The 19,515-nt window shown below is 45.1% G+C and overlaps 1 protein-coding gene across 1 annotated transcript; it reads left to right on the top strand.

Annotated features, from left to right (window-relative positions):
- The first annotated feature begins 17 nt into the window (after positions 1-17).
- On the top strand, positions 18-19,012 carry LOC124868489 (heme oxygenase 2-like). The gene is made up of 7 exons (XM_047365851.1): positions 18-131; positions 687-800; positions 899-1,016; positions 15,539-15,706; positions 15,905-16,228; positions 16,308-16,425; positions 17,636-19,012. The coding sequence occupies exons 2-7, from the start codon at positions 709-711 to the stop codon at positions 17,761-17,763; spliced, it is 948 nt and encodes a 315-aa protein (XP_047221807.1). The 5' UTR covers positions 18-131; positions 687-708; the 3' UTR covers positions 17,764-19,012.
- Positions 19,013-19,515: the final 503 nt, after the last annotated feature.

Raw genomic sequence — 19,515 nt, 5'->3', positions numbered from 1 at the left:
TCTCGATCTCTGGTTGGCTTGTTCTTACAAGAGCGCTTCCTCTTTGCGCAAAGTCTGTTGTATTTGTATATATTTAGATGTACCATGAAGGCTGCGTATTATACAAGGTGAACAAAGTTTCTCAAACCGCGGTAAGCCGAATTTCACAGATGCGAGTCTTAAGTGTGCAGTTTGCATGTTAATTAACAGACTTAATTAACACACACATAAATGTGGTCTCAGCGATGACGTGCAGTGTCAGTTTTGTAACTGTCCCTCAAATGTCATGTCTTACTAATGTTTTGGCTGCTATGCTGCAGTAATTTCACACAATATAAATGCCAAAACAATAATCTTATGACACATGTAAAGAAACAACACATAATTCCCCACGGTTTATAAACTTAAATACAAAGTGCAGCTACTCTTTAACACTGGAGTAGTTCCTTTACCGTAATACACCGAGTATAGCGAAGCTCATTTCAAACAAGCGTCGACTGATTTGAAATGAGACCGCAGTAGATAATAAATATGTTGTAAGTAGAGTAACAGTAACAATAAAAGTCATGAAATTATGCGTAAATCTATCCATGTCACACTTATTTGGGCACAATTTTATTGTTAGCACTCTTTGGAATATCACTTTGTGATTTGTTAGTATTTTGGATTTTAGGGTTATATCTTCATCTCCATCCTTGTTCATTAAGGTGAAAACTGAAAACCAGCAAGATGGATAACAATTTAACCTCTGAACCCAAATCCAATGGCGTGAAGAAAGGAGGAGCCAGGATTATTGTGGATGATGATGATGAGGATCTCAGGTACAGACATTTCCTCAAGAGTTCATCTCTAATCTCAACATTATAATGGCGTTTTTAGGTGTTAATTCATGTACTTCACTTCTGTCTATTTCAAAAAGTCCAACCGACCTGTCTGAGATGTTAGCCGAGGGCACCAAGGAGGCCCATGACCGAGCAGAGAACTGTCAGTTCGTCAAAGATTTCCTCAGGGGCCGCATCCTTAGAGAGCTGTTTAAGGTGGGCGTAGAAAGTATAAATACGTTCTGCAAATGTTCAAAATACGCAGGACCCTAGAATTCAAAGAGGTTTCCTTTTAGAACATTCTTCATTTTGTGACAGATTTCCACATATATAAATGGCTGGTTCATATGCAGAAGATGCAGACTCAGGAGCAGATGCAGTGGGAATTTGCATTGTCTCAGATACGGAACATTTTCTAATTTTTGTTCTTACAAACTTGCATAGAGTTGTTCTCATCTGTATGCTAGTGTAAAATAGCTCATGCTCTGTCAAATTTGATGAGGAGCATGTGTGAAGATCATTTTTCAAAGATCTTATTTAGGGCTGGACTTTGACTTGACCATTCAAACACTAGAATATGCTTTGATCTAAACCACAGGTCTCAAACTCCAGTCCCCGAGGGCCGGTGTCCTGCAGCTTTTAGACATGTCTCTGTTTCAACACGCCTAATTCAAATAATTAGGTCATTAGCAGGACTTGACTCCATACTGAGGAGATGCTTCAGCCATTTGATTCAGGTGTGTTGGACCAGGGACACATCTAAAAGTTGCAGTACACGGGGCCTCGAGAACTGGAGTTTGACACCCCTGTGCTAACCCTAAACATAAAACCTTGGGATTCAATTTAAAACTGATTGTGTTCACACATTGGTCCATTGTTCTTTCCTTTACTTTAAAAGTCCTTAAATAGCATATTCTTAAGTTATTTCTTGAGTTAATTGGCTTAACTGAAGATAATCAAAACAATGTTCATGAATTAGGTCAGGGGTGCCCATCTCCAGTCCTCAAGAGCTACTATCCTAGAACTTTTAGATGCATCAATTCTCCAACCCAACTGAAACAAATGAAAGGTTTCCAGGCCTCTGGAGAGCTGAATGACTGAAAACTGACGAGAGAATTTAGTCATGATTAGATGGCGCCGCAGATGGTCGCCTCGGCGTGTTGGTGCGCATTGTTTTGTTTTGTTTTTTGCTTTAAAACAGTCTTCTGTGATGGTACCCGGAGCTCTCACACCAAAGAAGAACTCATGAACATCAGGGCTACTACACCAGAGGACTTATTTCCAACTTTTCTGCCTACTGCTCTGGAATTTTTGGACATTCTGGTCAAAGGTGCGCTCACCTTTGTTCCCGCGGTGAAACGCCGGAAGAGAGGGAAACGGGCTGGGGTGCTGGTACGTCTTCGCCAGCGTGGACTACGAACACCGTTACCTGGAATATTTCTCTCTAACGTGCGCTCACTTCCCAAACAAATTGAGGAACTACAACTGCTGTTGGTGAAAAAGAGGGACTTTTATTCATCGGCAGTTTTGTGCTTCACGGAGACGTGGCTGTGTGGATTAATACCGGTCTCTGCCCTGCAGCTGGCAGGATTCAAGCTCTACAGAGCGGACAGAGACACGGAACTCTCCGGCAAAGCGAAAGGTGGAGGAATCTGTTTCTATCTCAACAGTGGTTGGTGCAACGACGTGACAAGTGATTCAGCAGCACTGTTCTCCAGACCTGGAATCCTTCATCATAAACTGTAAGCCTTTCTATTCCCCCCGTGAGTTCGCTTCGTTCATCCTGGTCGGTGTTTCCATCCCGCCGCAAGCTAACGTGCAGGTCGCACAGCGCATGCTCGCCGACCAGGTACTGAGTGTGGAGCAGACCAACCCGGACTCCTTAGTTATCGTCGTTGGTGACTTTAACAAAGGTAATCTCACCCACGAACTCCCCAAATATAGACAGTTTATTAAATGTCCGACCAGAGAGGACAACATTCTGGATCGCTGTTACACCACCATCAGAGACGCTTATCACGCCGTCCCACGTGCTGCACTGGGCCAATCCGACCACATCATGGTCCACCTGATTCCTGCATACAGGCAGAAACTAAAGCTCTGCAAACCTGTTGTGAGGACGACAAGGAAGTGGAGCAGTGAGGCTGTGGAGAATCTCCAGGCGTGTTTAGGCTGTACAGACTGGGATGTATTCAGGACTACTACCAACAGTCTGGATGAGTACACTGAGGCTGTGACTTCCTACATCAGCTTCTGTGAGGACAGCTGTGTACCATCATGCACCAGGGTGAGTTACAACAACGACAAACCCTGGTTCACAGCTAAACTCAGAAGGTTAAGACTGGATAAGGAAGAGGCCTTCAGGAGTGGGGACAAAGACAGAGAGGCGAAGTACAAGTTTGGCAAGGCAGTGAAAGAGGTCAAACGACTGTACTCTGAGAAGCTCCAAAACCAGTTCTCAGCCAACGACTCTGCGTCTGTCTGGAAAGGGCTCAAGCAAATCACCAACTACAAGCCGAAAGCCCCCCACTCCATCAACGACCGACGCCTCGCCAACGACCTGAACGAGTTCTACTGCCACTTTGAAAGACAAAGGGACAGTCCTGCAACAATCCCCCACGACGCCCTCCAACAGCTGCAGCCACAATTGACCACCCCCACCTCCCCAACCTCAAGAGGGGACTTGGCACCTCCAACCCCCACCCTGAAGTTCCCCCCCACCAGCCCCCTACCCACGCCGAGGACGGCTCTTTCCATCCAGGAGAGGGACGTCAACAAACTCTTCAGGAGACAGAACCCCCGGAAAGCTGCTGGTCTGGATTCTGTCTCACCAGCCAGCCTGAAGCACTGCGCTGATCAGCTGTCTCCAGTCTTCACAGATATTTTTAACACCTCACTGGAGACATGTCATGTGCCAGCCTGCTTCAAGTCCTCCACCATCATCCCTGTTCCCAAGAAGCCAAGGATCACAGGGCTTAATGACTTCAGACCTGTCGCCCTGACCTCTGTGGTGATGAAGTCCTTTGAGCGCCTTGTGCTCTCACACCTAAAAGACATCACCGACCCCCTCCTGGACCCCCTGCAGTTTGCCTACAGAGCCAACAGGTCTGTAGATGATTCAGTCAACATAGCCCTTCACTTCATCCTCCGGCACCTGGACTCCACAGGAACCTACGCCAGGATCCTGTTTGTGGATTTCAGCTCTGCCTTCAACACCATCCTCCCTGCTCTGCTCCAGGAGAAGCTCTCCCAGCTGAGTGTGCCCGACTCCACCTGCAGGTGGATCACTGACTTCCTGTCTGACAGGAAGCAGCGCGTGAGGCTGGGGAAGCACGTCTCTGACTCCCTGACCATCAGCACCGGTTCCCCCCAAAGCTGTGTTCTCTCTCCTCTGCTCTTCTCCCTGTACACCAACAGCTGCACCTCCAGTCATTAGTCTGTCAAGCTTCTGAAGTTTGCGGACAACACCACCCTGATCGGACTCATCTCTGATGGTGACGAGTCTGCGTACAGATGGGAGGTGGACCATCTGTTGGACTGGTGCAGCCAGAACAACCTTGAGCTCAACGCTCTAAAGACAGTGGAGATGGTTGTGGACTTCAGGCAGAACCCAGCCCCACCTGCCCCCATCACCCTCTGTGACTCCACAATTGACACTGTGGAATCTTTCCGCTTCCTGGGAACCATCATCTCCCAGGATCTCAAGTGGGAGCCAAACATCAGCTCCCTCATCAAGAAAGCCCAGCAGAGGATGTTCTTCCTGCGGCAGCTGAAGAAATTCAACCTGCCAAAGACTGATGGTGCCCTTCTACACAGCCATCATTGAGTCCATCCTCACCTCCTCCATCACCATCTGGTACGCCGCTGCTACAGCCAAGGATAAGGGCAGGCTGCAGCGTGTCATTCGGTCTGCTGAGAAGGTGATTGGCTGCAGTCTACTGTCGCTCCAGGAACTTGTTGAAGTACCCCTTTAAAGAGGCCTTCTGCGCGTTCGTTTATTCACCGTAACCTGGAGGAATTCACAACACATTAGAATAAATCACACGGAGACAGCTGTATGTTATTCAAAGTACCTGGACCAGGGGAAGCTCTCATGTGATCAGGACACACACCGAGACGACTTCGGAGCTTCCCACTGGGCACATTGTTTTCATTAAAACACACATTAAAATGGGCAGCACCCTGTTTACAGTTTTTTCTCACATGTAGTCACGTACACACTTTTCCAGCTTTACCATATTTAGACAGTCATTGTTCCAGCACCTGCACCATGTTTTCTACTGATATGAGAAGGGAGTAAGTCAGTCTCTACTTTTCACACACTCCTTCAGTTCCCAGTAATTTTCCAATTCACCTCCCTGTGAGAAATACTTTTGCAGGCCACACTAACACAGGTTATACATTTTATTTCCCACACTGGTTATGAACATAATAATAATGATGCACACACATAATATATCTCCACAATTTCCTCCTTTTGAAGTCTCCTAAGACTTCACCACTTACTTGAAGATGCTTCATAAAAGATTTGAACAGTCATTACAACCTTTGGAGCAGAAGGAAATGTTCGTCATCATGCTTTTTGACCCTGCCTCCAATGCCATGCCATGTGCCCAGGGACTATTGCCTGTCCGGCCTTTGTAGTCCCAAGGATGCTTACAACCTTCTAAGTCTTGACAGGGAGTATTGACCCCTCTAACTGGAGGGTGTCTATCTGTGCTTTATTCCATAGTCTGTCCACATATGCCAATATAATATTCTACCATCCTTCTGCTCCCTAGACAGTAATACATATCAGACGCCCTGTAACTTACTCTTACGGGTTAATCTTCGTCCTCCTCCTCTTTGGCATCCACTGCAAGCAACGACATCATATGGGAATTAGGAGGAGGTGCAGTTTTCCCTTCAATGGTTGTAGTAATAAAGCGAACAATCAAAGATCTTATACATGGTACACAGCAAAATCCACAAGTAACCATAATAGCTACAAAAACAGCAATGGATATAAACAATGACATAATCAACCCTTTCCAGTGTCCAAACATGCCCGTCATCCAGTCTTCGAACGCATTGTCTATTTCTGAGTGCTCATGCATGGTCGCGGAAAGTGTTTTTAACCCTTCTAAAGCTTTTGAGACGGAACCATCAGGGGCGGTATTATTGGGACAACACATGTCTCCAAACATAGCACATATGCCCCCTTTTTCAGCTAACACCATGTCCAGGGCCATCCTATTTTGTACTGCCATAAGGGATGTGGGGCCAGTTTGTTCAGCTAGGCCCTCCACAGCATCTCTGTAATGTATGTAATTAATGCGGTCCACATTTTTATTGGGAGTTACCGGAAAAAAGGCTGCAATAATGGGAATGTTTTCGAAGCCTGCTGAGACTTGGTCCGCCAATTTATACTCATTGGGTACGCCTCGGGGGACTCCAATTGCGTCAATGTAGGTGGGCGAGCCTTCGGTCAGGTCAAATGCGTTTGTGCTCCGCTTCATGACATCCTCTGGCAGCGATCTCTGTGGTGCCTCTGCTGCTGCACACTGGCTCCAATAATACCACGTGTCTCTTTTGCCCTTGACCCTCACCGCGAGGGTCAAGGGTCAAGGGCCTCTGTGAGGCCCTCACCTCTGTGAGGTTCTCTCTGTGACCTGGAATGGACCCGTCCACCTGGGCTCTGACCACTTCCGTTTGATTACTTTCAGAAGGATCCACTCCGCGTCTGAGGTGGTGGCTCGAGCCTCGGATGGTTGGGCGGCCACCTGTTTTGAGAATGCTGCAACCAAGCTGTGGAGAGATCTATAGTAATCACGGTGAGACATAGATTGTTCACATTCAGTCAGAAAAGGTAACCTGGTTTTTGGGCCTGGAAAAGGTCTTCCAGTCCGCAGTTCATGGGGTGTCAACCCATGTCTCTGGCTCACTGAGCTTCTTACTGACATCAAAGCTAAAGGTAATGCTGTGACCCAATTCATTTTGGTCTGTGCACAAATTTAAGCCAATTTGGTTTTGATTGTCTGGTTCATCCTTTCCACCTTCCCTTGGGATTGGGGATGGTACACTGTTCCAAAGGAATGTCTCAGTCCCAGGAACTTTTCAACCTCTCTAAGATCTTCATTTTACAAGTGTGTGCCATTATCTGACCTGATTTTCGCAGGAAAACCGTGCCTGGGGATGTAGTGATTAATCAGACACTTCACCACTGTTTTGCTGTCTTCCTTTTTTGCTGGCCAGGCCTCTGGCCAACCGGTGAACGCATCCACACACACCAAAAGATATCTGAACCCATTCACTCTCTCAGTCATGTCTGTGTAGTCTATGATGATTTCCTTACCTGCTACCGGGTCCACAGGGAACTTACCTGGTGCAGGCTTCAGAGTGGGTCTCACATTGAATTGTTAGCAGGTGCTACACGAGCTTATCCAATGACCTACCGTCTGTTTCAGGTATGGATGCCACCAGTGCTCAAGACTCTTCATCATTTGTGCAGTTCCTGCATGTCCCGGTCCATGTGCTTCTTCCAGCGCTGCTGTGGTCAACCCTGGGGGTAGGATGGGACGTCCGTCTGGACTTCTCCATAGTTCATCCTGGTCTTTTCTTCCCCCTCTTGCCTTCCAGACTGATTTCTCTTCCGGTGAGGCCCCCTTTTCCAGTCTACTCACCTCCTCCAGAGTCGGTTCTGGTGTCCATTCAACTTCAGAGTTCATCAAGATGTGTATGGGCAGATATCCAGCTTTGGTTTTGGCTGCTTGGTCTGCAGCTTGATTTCCTTGAGCCACCCTAGTGTAGCCCTAGTAGGGCCTCAGCTAATCTTCTCATTTCTGGTACATGTTTAATGGGTTTCTGTCCTGCTGTTCTAAACCCTGTTCTCATCCATTGCTTTAGTTCCACGTGCGCTGCTCCCGTGACATAAGCTGAGTCTGTGTAGATGTTCACTTTTTGTCCTTCCCCTAGTTCTAGGGCTGCTATTACTGCTAGCATCTCTGCTCTCTGTGCTGATTGGGTGTCTGTCAGCCCTTCTGCCTTAAGAGTCACAAAGTTCGTTCCTGTGTCTTCCACCACCGCATAGGCTGCTTTCAGACTCTCTGTGTCATGTCTAAAACAACAGCCATCTGTGTACAGGTTTCTTGCTTCTGCCAATGGTTCTCCTTGTAGGTCTGGTCTGATTTTCTCACTTACCTCAACTTTTCCGGCGCATACATGGGGCTCTCCTTCTGTCATTCTGTCTGCCATGTTGATCCCTTCATTGCTGTAGGTGATATTTGGCGCCTCCAGCACCTTACTCAATCTCTGTTGTCTCAATGGTGAGAGTGTGAAAGTTTTGGAATTGACAAATGCCACTACTCCATGTGATGTTAGAATATGTAGTGGATGTCCCATCACCACATGTGCTGTTTTTTGAATTATTTTTGCCAACCCTGCTGCATGTCTGGTACATTCATGGTGTCTTTGTTCCATGTTGTCAAGCATCACGCTAATATACATTAGCACTGTTCTTACTCCCCTTTTTTCTGGAACAGCACTCCGTTCGCGGTGTGTGCTGTTACAGAAACATCCAAGTGAAAGGGCAATGTGTAGTCTGGATGTGCCAAGTGAGCAGCTTGGGAAAGGCTGGTTTTAAGAGCAATAAATGCTTCCTCTGCTTCTGTTGTCCATTTTAGAGGCGCTGTCAAATGGCGCATGCCCTGTGTCTTCACTAAGTCGCGGAGTGGGGCAGTTAGGTCAGTGTATCCTGAAATAAATGACCTGCTGTATCCGGTGAGTCCCAAGAAGGAAAGCATGTCCTTCACCCGCACCAGTTTTGGATGAGAAAGGACAGCAGATTGATGTGAAGGGGACATTCCTGTCCCGGGCTGGGAGATCACCCTGCCCAAGAAATCCACCTGTTTCCGGCAAATTTGCAATTTGGCTTGGCTGACCTTGTACCCAGCTTTTGCTAGGTGTGAGAGCACCACAGCCGTGGCCTCCAAGCATTCAGAAACAGTTGGTGTCACCAAAAGAATGTCATCCACATATTGAATCAATGTGGTGTTCGGTGGGAGGGGACAGTCTTGGAGGGATTCCTTAAGGACCTGATTAAATATTCCTGGTGACAGAGCAAAACCCTGCGGCAAACGTGTGTAGCGGTACCTGTTTGACTTATATGTGAATGCAAAAATATCTCTGCACTCCTCAGCTAGAGGCAGGCAGAAGAAAGCGTTGGCCAGATCAATGCAGGTGAACCATGCATGTTCGGGGTTTAGATTGGTAAGAGCAACATAAGGATTGGGTACTGGAACTGTAGGAGTGGAAAGTGCTGCATTTACAGCTCTCAAGTCGTGGGCCATTCTCCATTTCCCAGTGCCCTTCTTTTCTACTGGTAAGATGGGTGTGTTCCAAGAAGAGCCGTCAGCTGGTTCCAGCACCCCAGCGTTCCACAGCCCTTCTATGGTGTCAGAAATTCCACTTTCGGCTGCTGGTTTGTGAGGGTACTGGGATTTCCAAATGGGTCGGTCAGTGTTAAGCTGGAAAGTGATGGGAGAGCACTGAATGAGTCCCACGTCCGTGGGGCCCTCAGCCCAAAGTGAAGATGGCATGCTCTGAACTACAGCTGCAGCCATTGGATGATCTGTTTTTTCTCTGCCATGATGCCTTTCAAGTTGCACATGTTCCAAGGTGCCAACGTCTGTGGACATGTTAGTAATGCGGTAGGTGTTACATGAGGGGGAATAAGATAGATTGGGTGTGGATGAAGAATGCCAGTCAGTGAGAGCTAGGGAGCGTTTTAACACTCCTCCCAGTTCGCGGGCTTCGTGAGCAGGGTGCAGCGCTAGTGAAACATGGGGTACACCATCAGACCACATTTTAAACCAGTTCTCCTGTTCTGTAGACAGCTGCACGGAGGCTACGACACTTTCAGGGGCTATATAAATGTCTGCGGTGGTGATCTCCCAGGAAGTCCCCTCCAGCTCCTCAGCAAAGCTTTCCTGATAACACTTACAGTTATTCCTGTCATAGAATAGGGTGACATGTGGCGGGTCAGGGGGAGAGACGTAGGGCGCCAGGGTTGAGATCCAGGATTTCCACCGAAGGAAGGACTAGAGGATGCCTCCCCCGCTGTGGTTTCTGGATGCAGGAGGACCCAATATATGTCAGCCATAGGGTCAGCCAGGGGTTGTATGAGATACTGTCCGTGAGAGAGGCGGGAATTGTTGCCACAGGCTAGTTGAGTTCCATTGGGCAGATGCACAGACAGTCCATCAGGTCCACATAAAATGGTGGCTCCCATTTTAATCAACATGTCTCTGCCCCATAAGTTGACAGGGGTGTCTGCTGACACCAAATAGCTGTGGTTCAAAGTCTGTCCCCCTATCTCGGTTTTTAGGGGTGTGGTGTAAAGTAGGACCTGTTTAGCCCCAGAAACTGCCATACACTGTCACGGACAGTAAGGGGTCCTCAGTCCCTCTGTCCGGGGGGTTCTGTGGGGGCCCTCAGTAGTGGTCTGGCCCAAAGTTGGGTTCATCCCAGGCTGGCAGCTGAAGTGGAGGTTGCTGCTGTTGACCTCCACGTGGTGGACCACCCCGTCCTCGATACGGGTGTCGCCCTGGGCCTCCTCTGGGTCCATACCCACGGCCATATGCCTCAAGGTTGTACGGACATTCTCGGCTCCAATAACCCTGCTCCTCACAGTAGTAGCAAGCGTCAGCACCCCCCCATCGCCTTGGTGGTCCTCCACGGAATCCACGGCCCCTTGGCCCGCCTCTGCCCCTGAACCGGCCTGGTTGGGCACGATAAGGACCAGAGGTTGCAGATCTCGGTGCAATCGTGTCCTGATGGCCAGGAAAGGGAGGAGTCTGGGGGCCCCGAGAAACCGCACCTTCATACATTATTTTGGGAGTTTTGTTGTCTTTCTTTTTTTCTCCTGCTTTCTGCTTTGCTTTGGCTAACTGCATTTTTAGCAATTGGGTCTGCGGGGTCTTAAGTTCCTCCTCATCTTTCTTATGGTCCTCTCTTATTTTGGACAAGTGGTGAATCAGATGGCGATCCCAAGTTCCAGTGTCCGCTCCAAGCATGTCAGGATTGTCGTCCATACTGGCCTTCACCTGTTGGGGCAGTCCCTTAAGGACAGCATCTCTGAACCAGTCTCGCTGTGCCCCCTTATTAGCTGGGTTAGTTCCTGTCCGAGTTTGCCACATGGATTTGCACTGGTCCAGGTATTCCCTGGGGTTAATTTTAGGGTCCCATTCAAACTTAGGGATGGTGCGTCCCCTGGTTACAGGGTATGCTGTTCTCAATGCATCACCTAGCCAGTGGACATGCTGGGTGAAGAGGTCAGAATCCGGGGCTCCTGAGGTGTAAGCAGCAGTTTCAGTCTCTCTACATGTGTGGTGTGGCATGCACCGTCCTGCCACTGCTCTATAATCTCCCAATGCTAGCGTGGTGCCTGCCGTCAGGGTGTCTAAAGTCTGGAGCCACACTGCTGCTCCTTCAGTTATGGGGGGCAGTTTGTCACAGAGAGTCGTAATGTCGCCCAGAGAGAAAGGTTTATACCTAGGGGGGGGTTCCAGAGCCTTGTTGCTGTAAAAGAGGATAATTGGTTTTTGGGGCATAACTAAAGCCTGGTTTAGCTGCTGCTTTGCGGGTTAAATGTTCCCTTAATTGTCCAACTGTCTGACTGCGTATTGGGGATCCGTCCTCAGGATGGTTTTGCTGCGGATCTGCTCTGTCTTCTCCATTTTCCTGTGGCATGCTGCCTGCTTACCTGCACCTCTACAGCTGGGGTAGAGGATTTTGAGAAAAGGATTGGGACACAAAACCCTATGTGGCCTCCAGGATCCACTTAGCAGTAAAGCCACTGATCCCTCAAGGATCAGTCCCTGCTCCTTGTAAGCCAGAGCATGGCCCCCGTGCCCCAGCCCCTGAAATTAGAGAAGCTGGTTGGGATGATTCTTGTGGGGGTGAGCGAAAGGGATTTGTTTTGCTCAGGCTTCTTTGATGTTGTTCTTGTCTTTCTCTTACCTCTCTGTCCTGAAAGGCTGCTCTTTCTGTGTCCAGAAATGATCCATCAGATGCTGACATAGATAATCCGGAAGTTCCACTGACAGATTCATTCCCCCCTTCTGGAATGTCCAAGCCCTGCAGTACCAGTGTTCCATTTTCTACATCCAATATGGGGTACAATCCACCAGGGGGCGGTGTGGGCGCACCAGTGAGGGAGCTGTACTTGGAGGAGGGTGCATACGGAGGAGGTGTGTCTGGGCCCATCCCCTGAGCTAATTTTGACCCCTCCTTCTTGTCTCCTTGGTAAATCAAAAGTATGTCTCCCCAGAAGCGCTCTTCTCTTTCATATTTATGTATGTTTGTGTTGTACTTACTTTTGGACCAGACAGAAGCATCATTCAACTTACCTTGTGCGTCCAGTCTGTTTTTCTTCGCTGTGTTCAGTTTGTTTCTAAACCAATCACCTAAATTCCACTTGTCTGTCAAATTAATTCCATCCACCTTCATTGTTTGTCTTACCTTTTTTTTGATCTTGTTATTGATTTTTTCCCCGTCGTCCTTACCTCTCGTTGGGAGAACCAGTGCTTGCATATTATTTACTTGTGTGTTTAAATCTAACCATGCTGGTTTTTCCAGAAATTCCTGTTCCATGTTGTTTAAAATCCTGTGAAATTAATGTTCAGTCAACGCTTCACAATATGCATATAAAATCCGCTTATCACTGTATTGTCCTTTGTTAACAACACAGTGCTTTTATTCAACCCGCAATGGTGGGCCTGGCTCCCACCCACCCACACACACACACACACAGTCAGTCAGTCAGCGTTCCTCACAGTCAATCCCGTTTAATATCAGCAAAAACACTTAACATTCACATTTCTTCTATAATCCGCACTACAGATACTTATACGTAGTACTTTGTCTTTTATTTTACCCCAAATAATCATCCAGCGTCAGTCGCACACACACATTCCAGCTCGTACTGCCTCAATTCAACACAACTGTCTGTGACAGACACTCGCACACTAGAAATATGCACAAATATGCAGAAACAATCCACTACAAGCCACTTCACCCTATATTCAATAAATGCATTTCATTTTCCCTCAAATAATCAAAAATCCAACCGGATTTTTAATTCAGAATGTGTGTTCAAAGATTTAACATGGACTGCACTCCCAGTCAGTTGTGTAATTCCTCCGTGTGACCACTAGATGGGACTCTAACCCTTCATAAGATGTCTGAATGAAGCAGTCACCTGTTTAAAAATTCAGATGAAGTTATCCACTTTTAATTCTTTGTGTTTTGCCAACACACGGGACTTAAACCCAGCTTAATGTTATTGATTCGTCAATCAATAATTTGGGATGCCACACCCAGCAATTAGGCCTCTAACCTTTAAGGACTTTAACCTTTATTCAGCTTTAAATGAACTTTCAAGCTGCCTTATGTTGCCGACCCTGTCAGCAAATCTTATCTGACTCTATTTTAACACGTCCAGTTAACGCACACTCTTTTACAGTTTTGCAGAGTAAAATGACATTCAGAATCCTCTGACACCTTGGTTAATTTAGCTTATACATAAATTCAATCGGCAGAATTTAATACAATAGACTCTGCCTACCTTTGAGAAGATGTAATGGGCGCCCGGTGTCAGAAGATCCCGTCTGTCACACTCTCTTTTTGTCCACGTCGGGGGTCACCACATTGTTGAAGTACCCCTTTAAAGAGGCCTTCTGCGCGTTCGTTTATTCACCGTAACCTGGAGGAATTCACAACACATTAGAATAAATCACACATGTTCAAAGTACCTGGACCAGGGGAAGCTCTCATGTGATCAGGACACACACCGAGACAACTTCGGAGCTTCCCACTGGGCACATTGTTTTTATTAAAACACACATTAAAATGGGCAGCACCCTGTTTACAGTTTTTTTCTCGAATGTAGTCACGTACACACTTTTCCAGCTTTACCATATTTAGTCAGTCATTGTCCTGCACCTGCACCATGTTTTCTACTGATATGAGATGGGAGTAAGTCAGTCTCTACTTTTCACACACTCCTTCAGTTCCCAGTAATTTTCCACTTCACCTCCCCGTGAGAAATACTTTTGCAGGCCACACTAACACAGGTTATACATTTTATTTCCCACACTGGTTATGAACATAATAATAATGATGCACACACATAATAAATCTCCACAAACTGTACACCTCCAGGATCCTGAAGCGGGCAGGGAAGATTCTGGCTGAAACTGAAAGTTGCAGGATTGTAGCTCTTGAGGACTGGGCTTGAGCGCCCCTTGTTTAGGTGATTGGGAAACGTTAATTTAATCTGAGATTTTCTCAATGTGTCTGTTTGCACATGTTAGTACAGTTTTATGACCCCTTTTTTTGTTTTTTACAGTACTGGTAGCAAAGTTTGTTGGATACCTTGCTCAGTCGTTTTAAGCAATTGCAGTCTATATGGCTTGATCTGGGGCTGGTGCAGTTTTAGCAAATGAAAAAACAGCCTTTGGGCACGGTGCTGGTGGTGTAGGGGTTAAGCGCGTGACCACATATAGAGGCTATAGTCCTCGAAGCGGCCGTCCCGGGTTCGAGTCCCGGACCCGGTGACCTTTGCTGAATGTCTCCCCCTCTCTTTGCCCCTCCTTCCTGTCTTCCTACTATCAAAATAAAGGCCTCTAGTGCCGAAAAAATAAAAAAAAACAGCCTTTGGTGAAGACGCTAAACCCACTCTGAAAATAATCATGTATTTATTTGGTAACAAACCCTCATAGGAAAAAATCTGGGACTGTGAAGCCATACTTTTAAATTTGAACTGCCTTCACTATTTGTACCCATGTGATGTAAGATTTTTGTGGATCAAGGGACCAAAAGTGTATGAAAAAGTTGCTTTAGATCCACCTTTCCCAATTGAAGTGCAATGAGTAACATTTCTAACATATGTGATTGATTTAAAAGTTTGGGTTCATTTTTCTCATTTTGTGAGGTCCTTTGTTGCCGTCCCTCTAGGAATAGTAAAGTAGCAGCCATCGAGACCATTGAAAAAGCAATGACTGATGTAGCCGTGGGGCTTTTACTGCACTATTAAAAGTTTTCATGCATGCAAGAACTTTTTCTCCTTGCTGCAAATTGAGATTCTACTTTTAAAGCCTGGCCTCACGTACAAGTGTGGTTAGCAAGCGTGATTGAACTCTGACTGAACTGATTAGATGAAAGATAAAGCTGGAAAGGCCTGTTCAAGTTTCCATAGAGGCACAGTTTTAGTCTTCTGCCTTCACACGTAGGGTTTAGTATGTAGAGCTAAACATTATATTTTGGTCTCATCTGACCAGAGAACATTCTTCCACGTTTGCTGTTTTCCATACATGGCTTATGGAAAACTGTGAGTGAGATTCCTAATGGATCTCATACAATAATAGTTTCTTCTTGCCACTCATGCAAGATTTGCAGTGCAGGAATAATATTTCTCCTTTTAACGGAATCTACCACCTGAGCTGTGGCTATCTGCAGCTACTCCACAGTTGCCATGGCCTTCTTATATTGCAGTTGGTTGTAAAGGGGTACGAAAACATTTGCAGGGCACCATGTAAACCTCCTGCTTGATTTTTGTCACCAGATGAAAACTAGTGAAATCCGGGACTACATGTGTGTAAAACCCTAATATGATTAGTTTTGGGCCAAAATTCTGATCTGACATTGTAAGTCTAAGTAACTCTAAGCTCATTTTTTGTTTTCTCTTCTTATTTGATCAGAAAGGCACAACAGCTTTGTACTTTGTCTATTCAGCCATGGAGGAGGAGATAGAGAAGAATAAAGATCACGCTCACATCGCTCCAATCTATTTTCCCACGGAGCTGCATCGTCGTGAGGCCCTGGCCCGGGACCTGGAGTATTTTTATGGAGAGGACTGGAAGAACCAAGTGAGCAGAAAACACAGTTTTTACACAGTTGCTCTACTAACAAAGCTTACCTTTTATTCAGGTTTGCATTGTTTTCATCCTAATTCTACACTTTTAGTGATTTTTCTTTTATATCGTTGCTTCTCTGGTACAAATCCGTGTTGATATCAGGAAGCTCAATGATATACAAATTTGTCACGGCTGCATTCTCTCCGGTAGATCAGGCTCTCTGCAGGCACCAAGACTTACATGGACCGGATCCACGAGGTGGGAAAGGAGGACCCGGTGCTGTTGGTTGCCCACTCCTACACCCGCTACATGGGAGATCTCTCAGGAGGACAGATCCTCAAAAAAGTGGCCCAAAGGGCTCTGAAGCTACCAAGAACAGGAGAGGGTCTGAACTTCTACCAGTTTGAAGGAATCACCAGCCACAGGGGCTTTAAGCAGCTTTACCGAAGCAGAATAAATGAGTTGGAGCTGGACATGGAGACCAAACAGAGGATTGTGGATGAGTCTAATCGGACCTTCGGATTCAACATGATGGTGGGTGAGCATGAAGGACAAAACAAAACAATAACTAGAAAGTTGAAGTTAACATGAGGATTATTAATACTTGAAACAGGTCTTCTCAGAGCTTGAAGGAATTGGAAATACTGTCCAAGAGGAAGGTTTTGGACATAGTCATGCAGAGGTCAATCAAGATGATATCAACAAGTGCCCGTACTACGCAACTAAAATGGGTAAGACATCTTTGCTGTCCTTTAGTGTTTCCAAGAGAAATCACAATATACCACACAGTTAACTTTGCTGAATAAACATAACTTCTCCTTAAGCGATTTGTCTCCTACATATATTTTGTAGTGTACCATTTTTAAAATGATGAGTTTTTTCTAGTACCTAAGGCCTTCTAAAAGTTTCCATATCGCATGAACTTTTTTGTAGATTTTGTTGCAACAATAAACCTAAATGTTAGGATTTTTATGTGCCACAGAAAGTTGTGTATAGTTGTTAGCAACAACAAAACAAGCAAAAAGAAAAAACTTTTTACATAATTTTACCAATATGTTTTTATTAACCTCTTTTTATTCTGAAATAAAATCTAGTAAAATCAAACTTCTGAAGAATTCACCGAAGCAGCAAACAGAGTCCCCCGTGTGTATTTCACACAGTCTAGAAAAGTACAGGGTTTAATTTCAGTAAAAAGAAAATAAGAGTATGAAAAACATTTGTATTTCTAAAGTGAATTTTATATTCCATTGTCCAAATGTTGTCATTCCTTCTTTACGTGCCACCTCTTTTTTAATGTCTTTCTTTTCTGTCCTTCCTTGTCTTACCTCTCTTCTTTTTGTCCTTTTGCACTTTATTTTGTTTGACTACCATTCTTTCTTTTCTTTGTCCTCTTTATTTCCTGTTCCTTTCCTTTCCTTCTTTGGAATTGTACAGGTTTCATACGTAAAGGTTGACCACTGTAGAAACATCTACCATTATTCAATACTTAAAAGTATTTATATTTAATAAGCACAGAGGACTCACAACTCTGGAAAGATGAGTCTGAAAAGGTCTGGATTTTCTTTCGATAAAATCTTTGGCAGAAAGTTAAACCTGTATATCAGCCTGAACACACCATCCTCATGGAAAAATGTGATGGCAGCTTCATGCTGTGGGATGGAAACGTTGAAGGGTTATTAATGTTATTACAAGGTATTTTTGAGAAAGTACCAAACAATGTGAGTGTCAGTGGGGTTTATTTCTCTAAAATGGAGCGGGGTAAGTATTCAAAACAATATTAAAGCACTGTTAGAATTGACAAACCTCTTGCATGACTGAAAACACTGGAGCCATTTATTGCTTGGTGGACAACATTCTGTTAAATTGTAGAAAGCTGTCATTTATTTGACATACTGAATGATCTGCTTTCTGTGCCTAACCTTCTCCCTCTCCTCTGTGTAGCTGCCACTGGGAATCCAACCTATGCACTCCAGTTAGCCAAGATGTTTGTGGGTCATCTGCCCTGTCAGGCTGCTCTGGCTGCCTGTGTTGCTCTCTTTGCTGGCTTTACAGCCTGGTACCTTCTGTAAGCTCACACACCCATCATCTGCCTTTAAGCTGAAGATAAAATGGTTGTCACTGCAAATCTTTACCCTACTTAGTTTGACCTTATTACTCTGCATCTAATGTACTCTTTTGTTGACCTGTAGCATTTTATTAGCACTGTTAAAAAGGTTTTTTGACCAACGTTTTTTGGCGTCAATGACATTTTGCGTCTGGGGCTGGAATTGGCCTAAGATAGAGCTTTGCTGATTCTGCACATGTTGCGTTACAGTGAAATCTTCCTCCATAGTGCTTTGTTTTTTAGATGTTGTATTCTGTGGACATAAAGTCACAAGAAACTTTGTCATCTAGAGAAAAGTAAAATGTTTAAATGTGTACCATGTAATTAAAAATCATACACTGTATTTTACGTAAACAGGTTTTAGGATGCTGGGGAGCATTTTACTGTTTAAAAAAGCTCTGCAAAAATGTGTGTGCATGTGTTAAAAAGTAAAAATTATTTCAAACGAAAGAAAGCTTCTGCTTCCAAGTCTTCAGACAAAATTTATAAAGGAATTAAAATGAAATGTGTCGTATTAAAGTCCATTATAGTTGCATGGTCATTTTAAGATTCAGTGTGCATAGTGCTCTGCTTACCTGATCTCTTTTTGTTGTGCACCAGGAGCAAATGAAGTTGAACCTTTATTTATAAGCTGATATAAACACTTTAGTACCGGAGTCAAGTTTAAGATTGACTTCTATTATCAGACATGTTAAGTCCACGTTTGTTTTCAAGGGTGTGAACTGATTCAATACTGAGCCAATGATGGGTTGTCTCCTACCAACAGATGTCCATTTATATTTCCACACATTTTTTCTGTCGGCCCAAAATGTTCCCTTAAGTGTTATCCATTTTCGAGACCCCGTTTGAGCATGTGGCTCATTTGAAACGCCAGGGGGCGCTGTTTTTCCACATTTAGGGTAAAACAGTGAGTAAATCCTGCTGAAAGGACAGAAACATCCGTCGGACTTAATGGTGGGTTAAACATGTTATTGTTTAATACCCTTCATTTTTCTATCAGTTAATTGATAAAAACGCTATGTGGAACGTTTATAGTGAATTTAAGATTTTTAGTTTATAGTGATCTTGTTTATTCTGGATCTAAGTGCCTAAATGACTTACAACCTTAGAAAAAGTAATAGGGGAACTGTATCCACATGTATTTGTATCTTTGGCCAATATTTTCAAATTATTTTTATATAAAGAAAAATAAAATAAAGGCTGGTTGTGATTTGCAAATTTGCTTATTTTGTTTCACAGCAGATTAACTGACTACTCAGGCTGTGAGATGTTCATCAGAGAGACTGTTTTAAGCTAATATTGGTCTGTAGCGCCGAGCTGAAGGTAAATGTTTGAACAGTTTGTGTCCAGGGTGTGTGGAGTCTGCAGAGATGTTCGCTGTAGATGTTGCCTGACCCTAGACCTGTATGAGTCATGAATCAAGGGAAGGTCAGCCCTGATGATCCTCTCTGCAGGAATTATTGTTCGTTGCAGTCTTAACATGTCCTGTTTTGTGGATGAACCAAACCACACAGTGATGGATGAACATAGGACAGACTAACAAATGGCTGTGTATAAAATGACCTGCAGCTCATGTGGAAGGTTGTACTTCTTGAGTTGTGGTAGGAAGTAGTTTTTCCCGGGCCTTCTTCTTAACAGTGGTGGTGGGAACAATCTCAGGTCCTGAGAAAGGGTGGTTCAGAGGAACCAGAAGTGATCCACAGTAGGAAAGGCAAGT

This window comes from Girardinichthys multiradiatus, chromosome 5 (assembly GCF_021462225.1).
Source record: "Girardinichthys multiradiatus isolate DD_20200921_A chromosome 5, DD_fGirMul_XY1, whole genome shotgun sequence".
Classification (NCBI taxonomy): domain Eukaryota; kingdom Metazoa; phylum Chordata; class Actinopteri; order Cyprinodontiformes; family Goodeidae; genus Girardinichthys; species Girardinichthys multiradiatus.
This window is presented reverse-complemented; position numbering and strand designations above follow the sequence as displayed.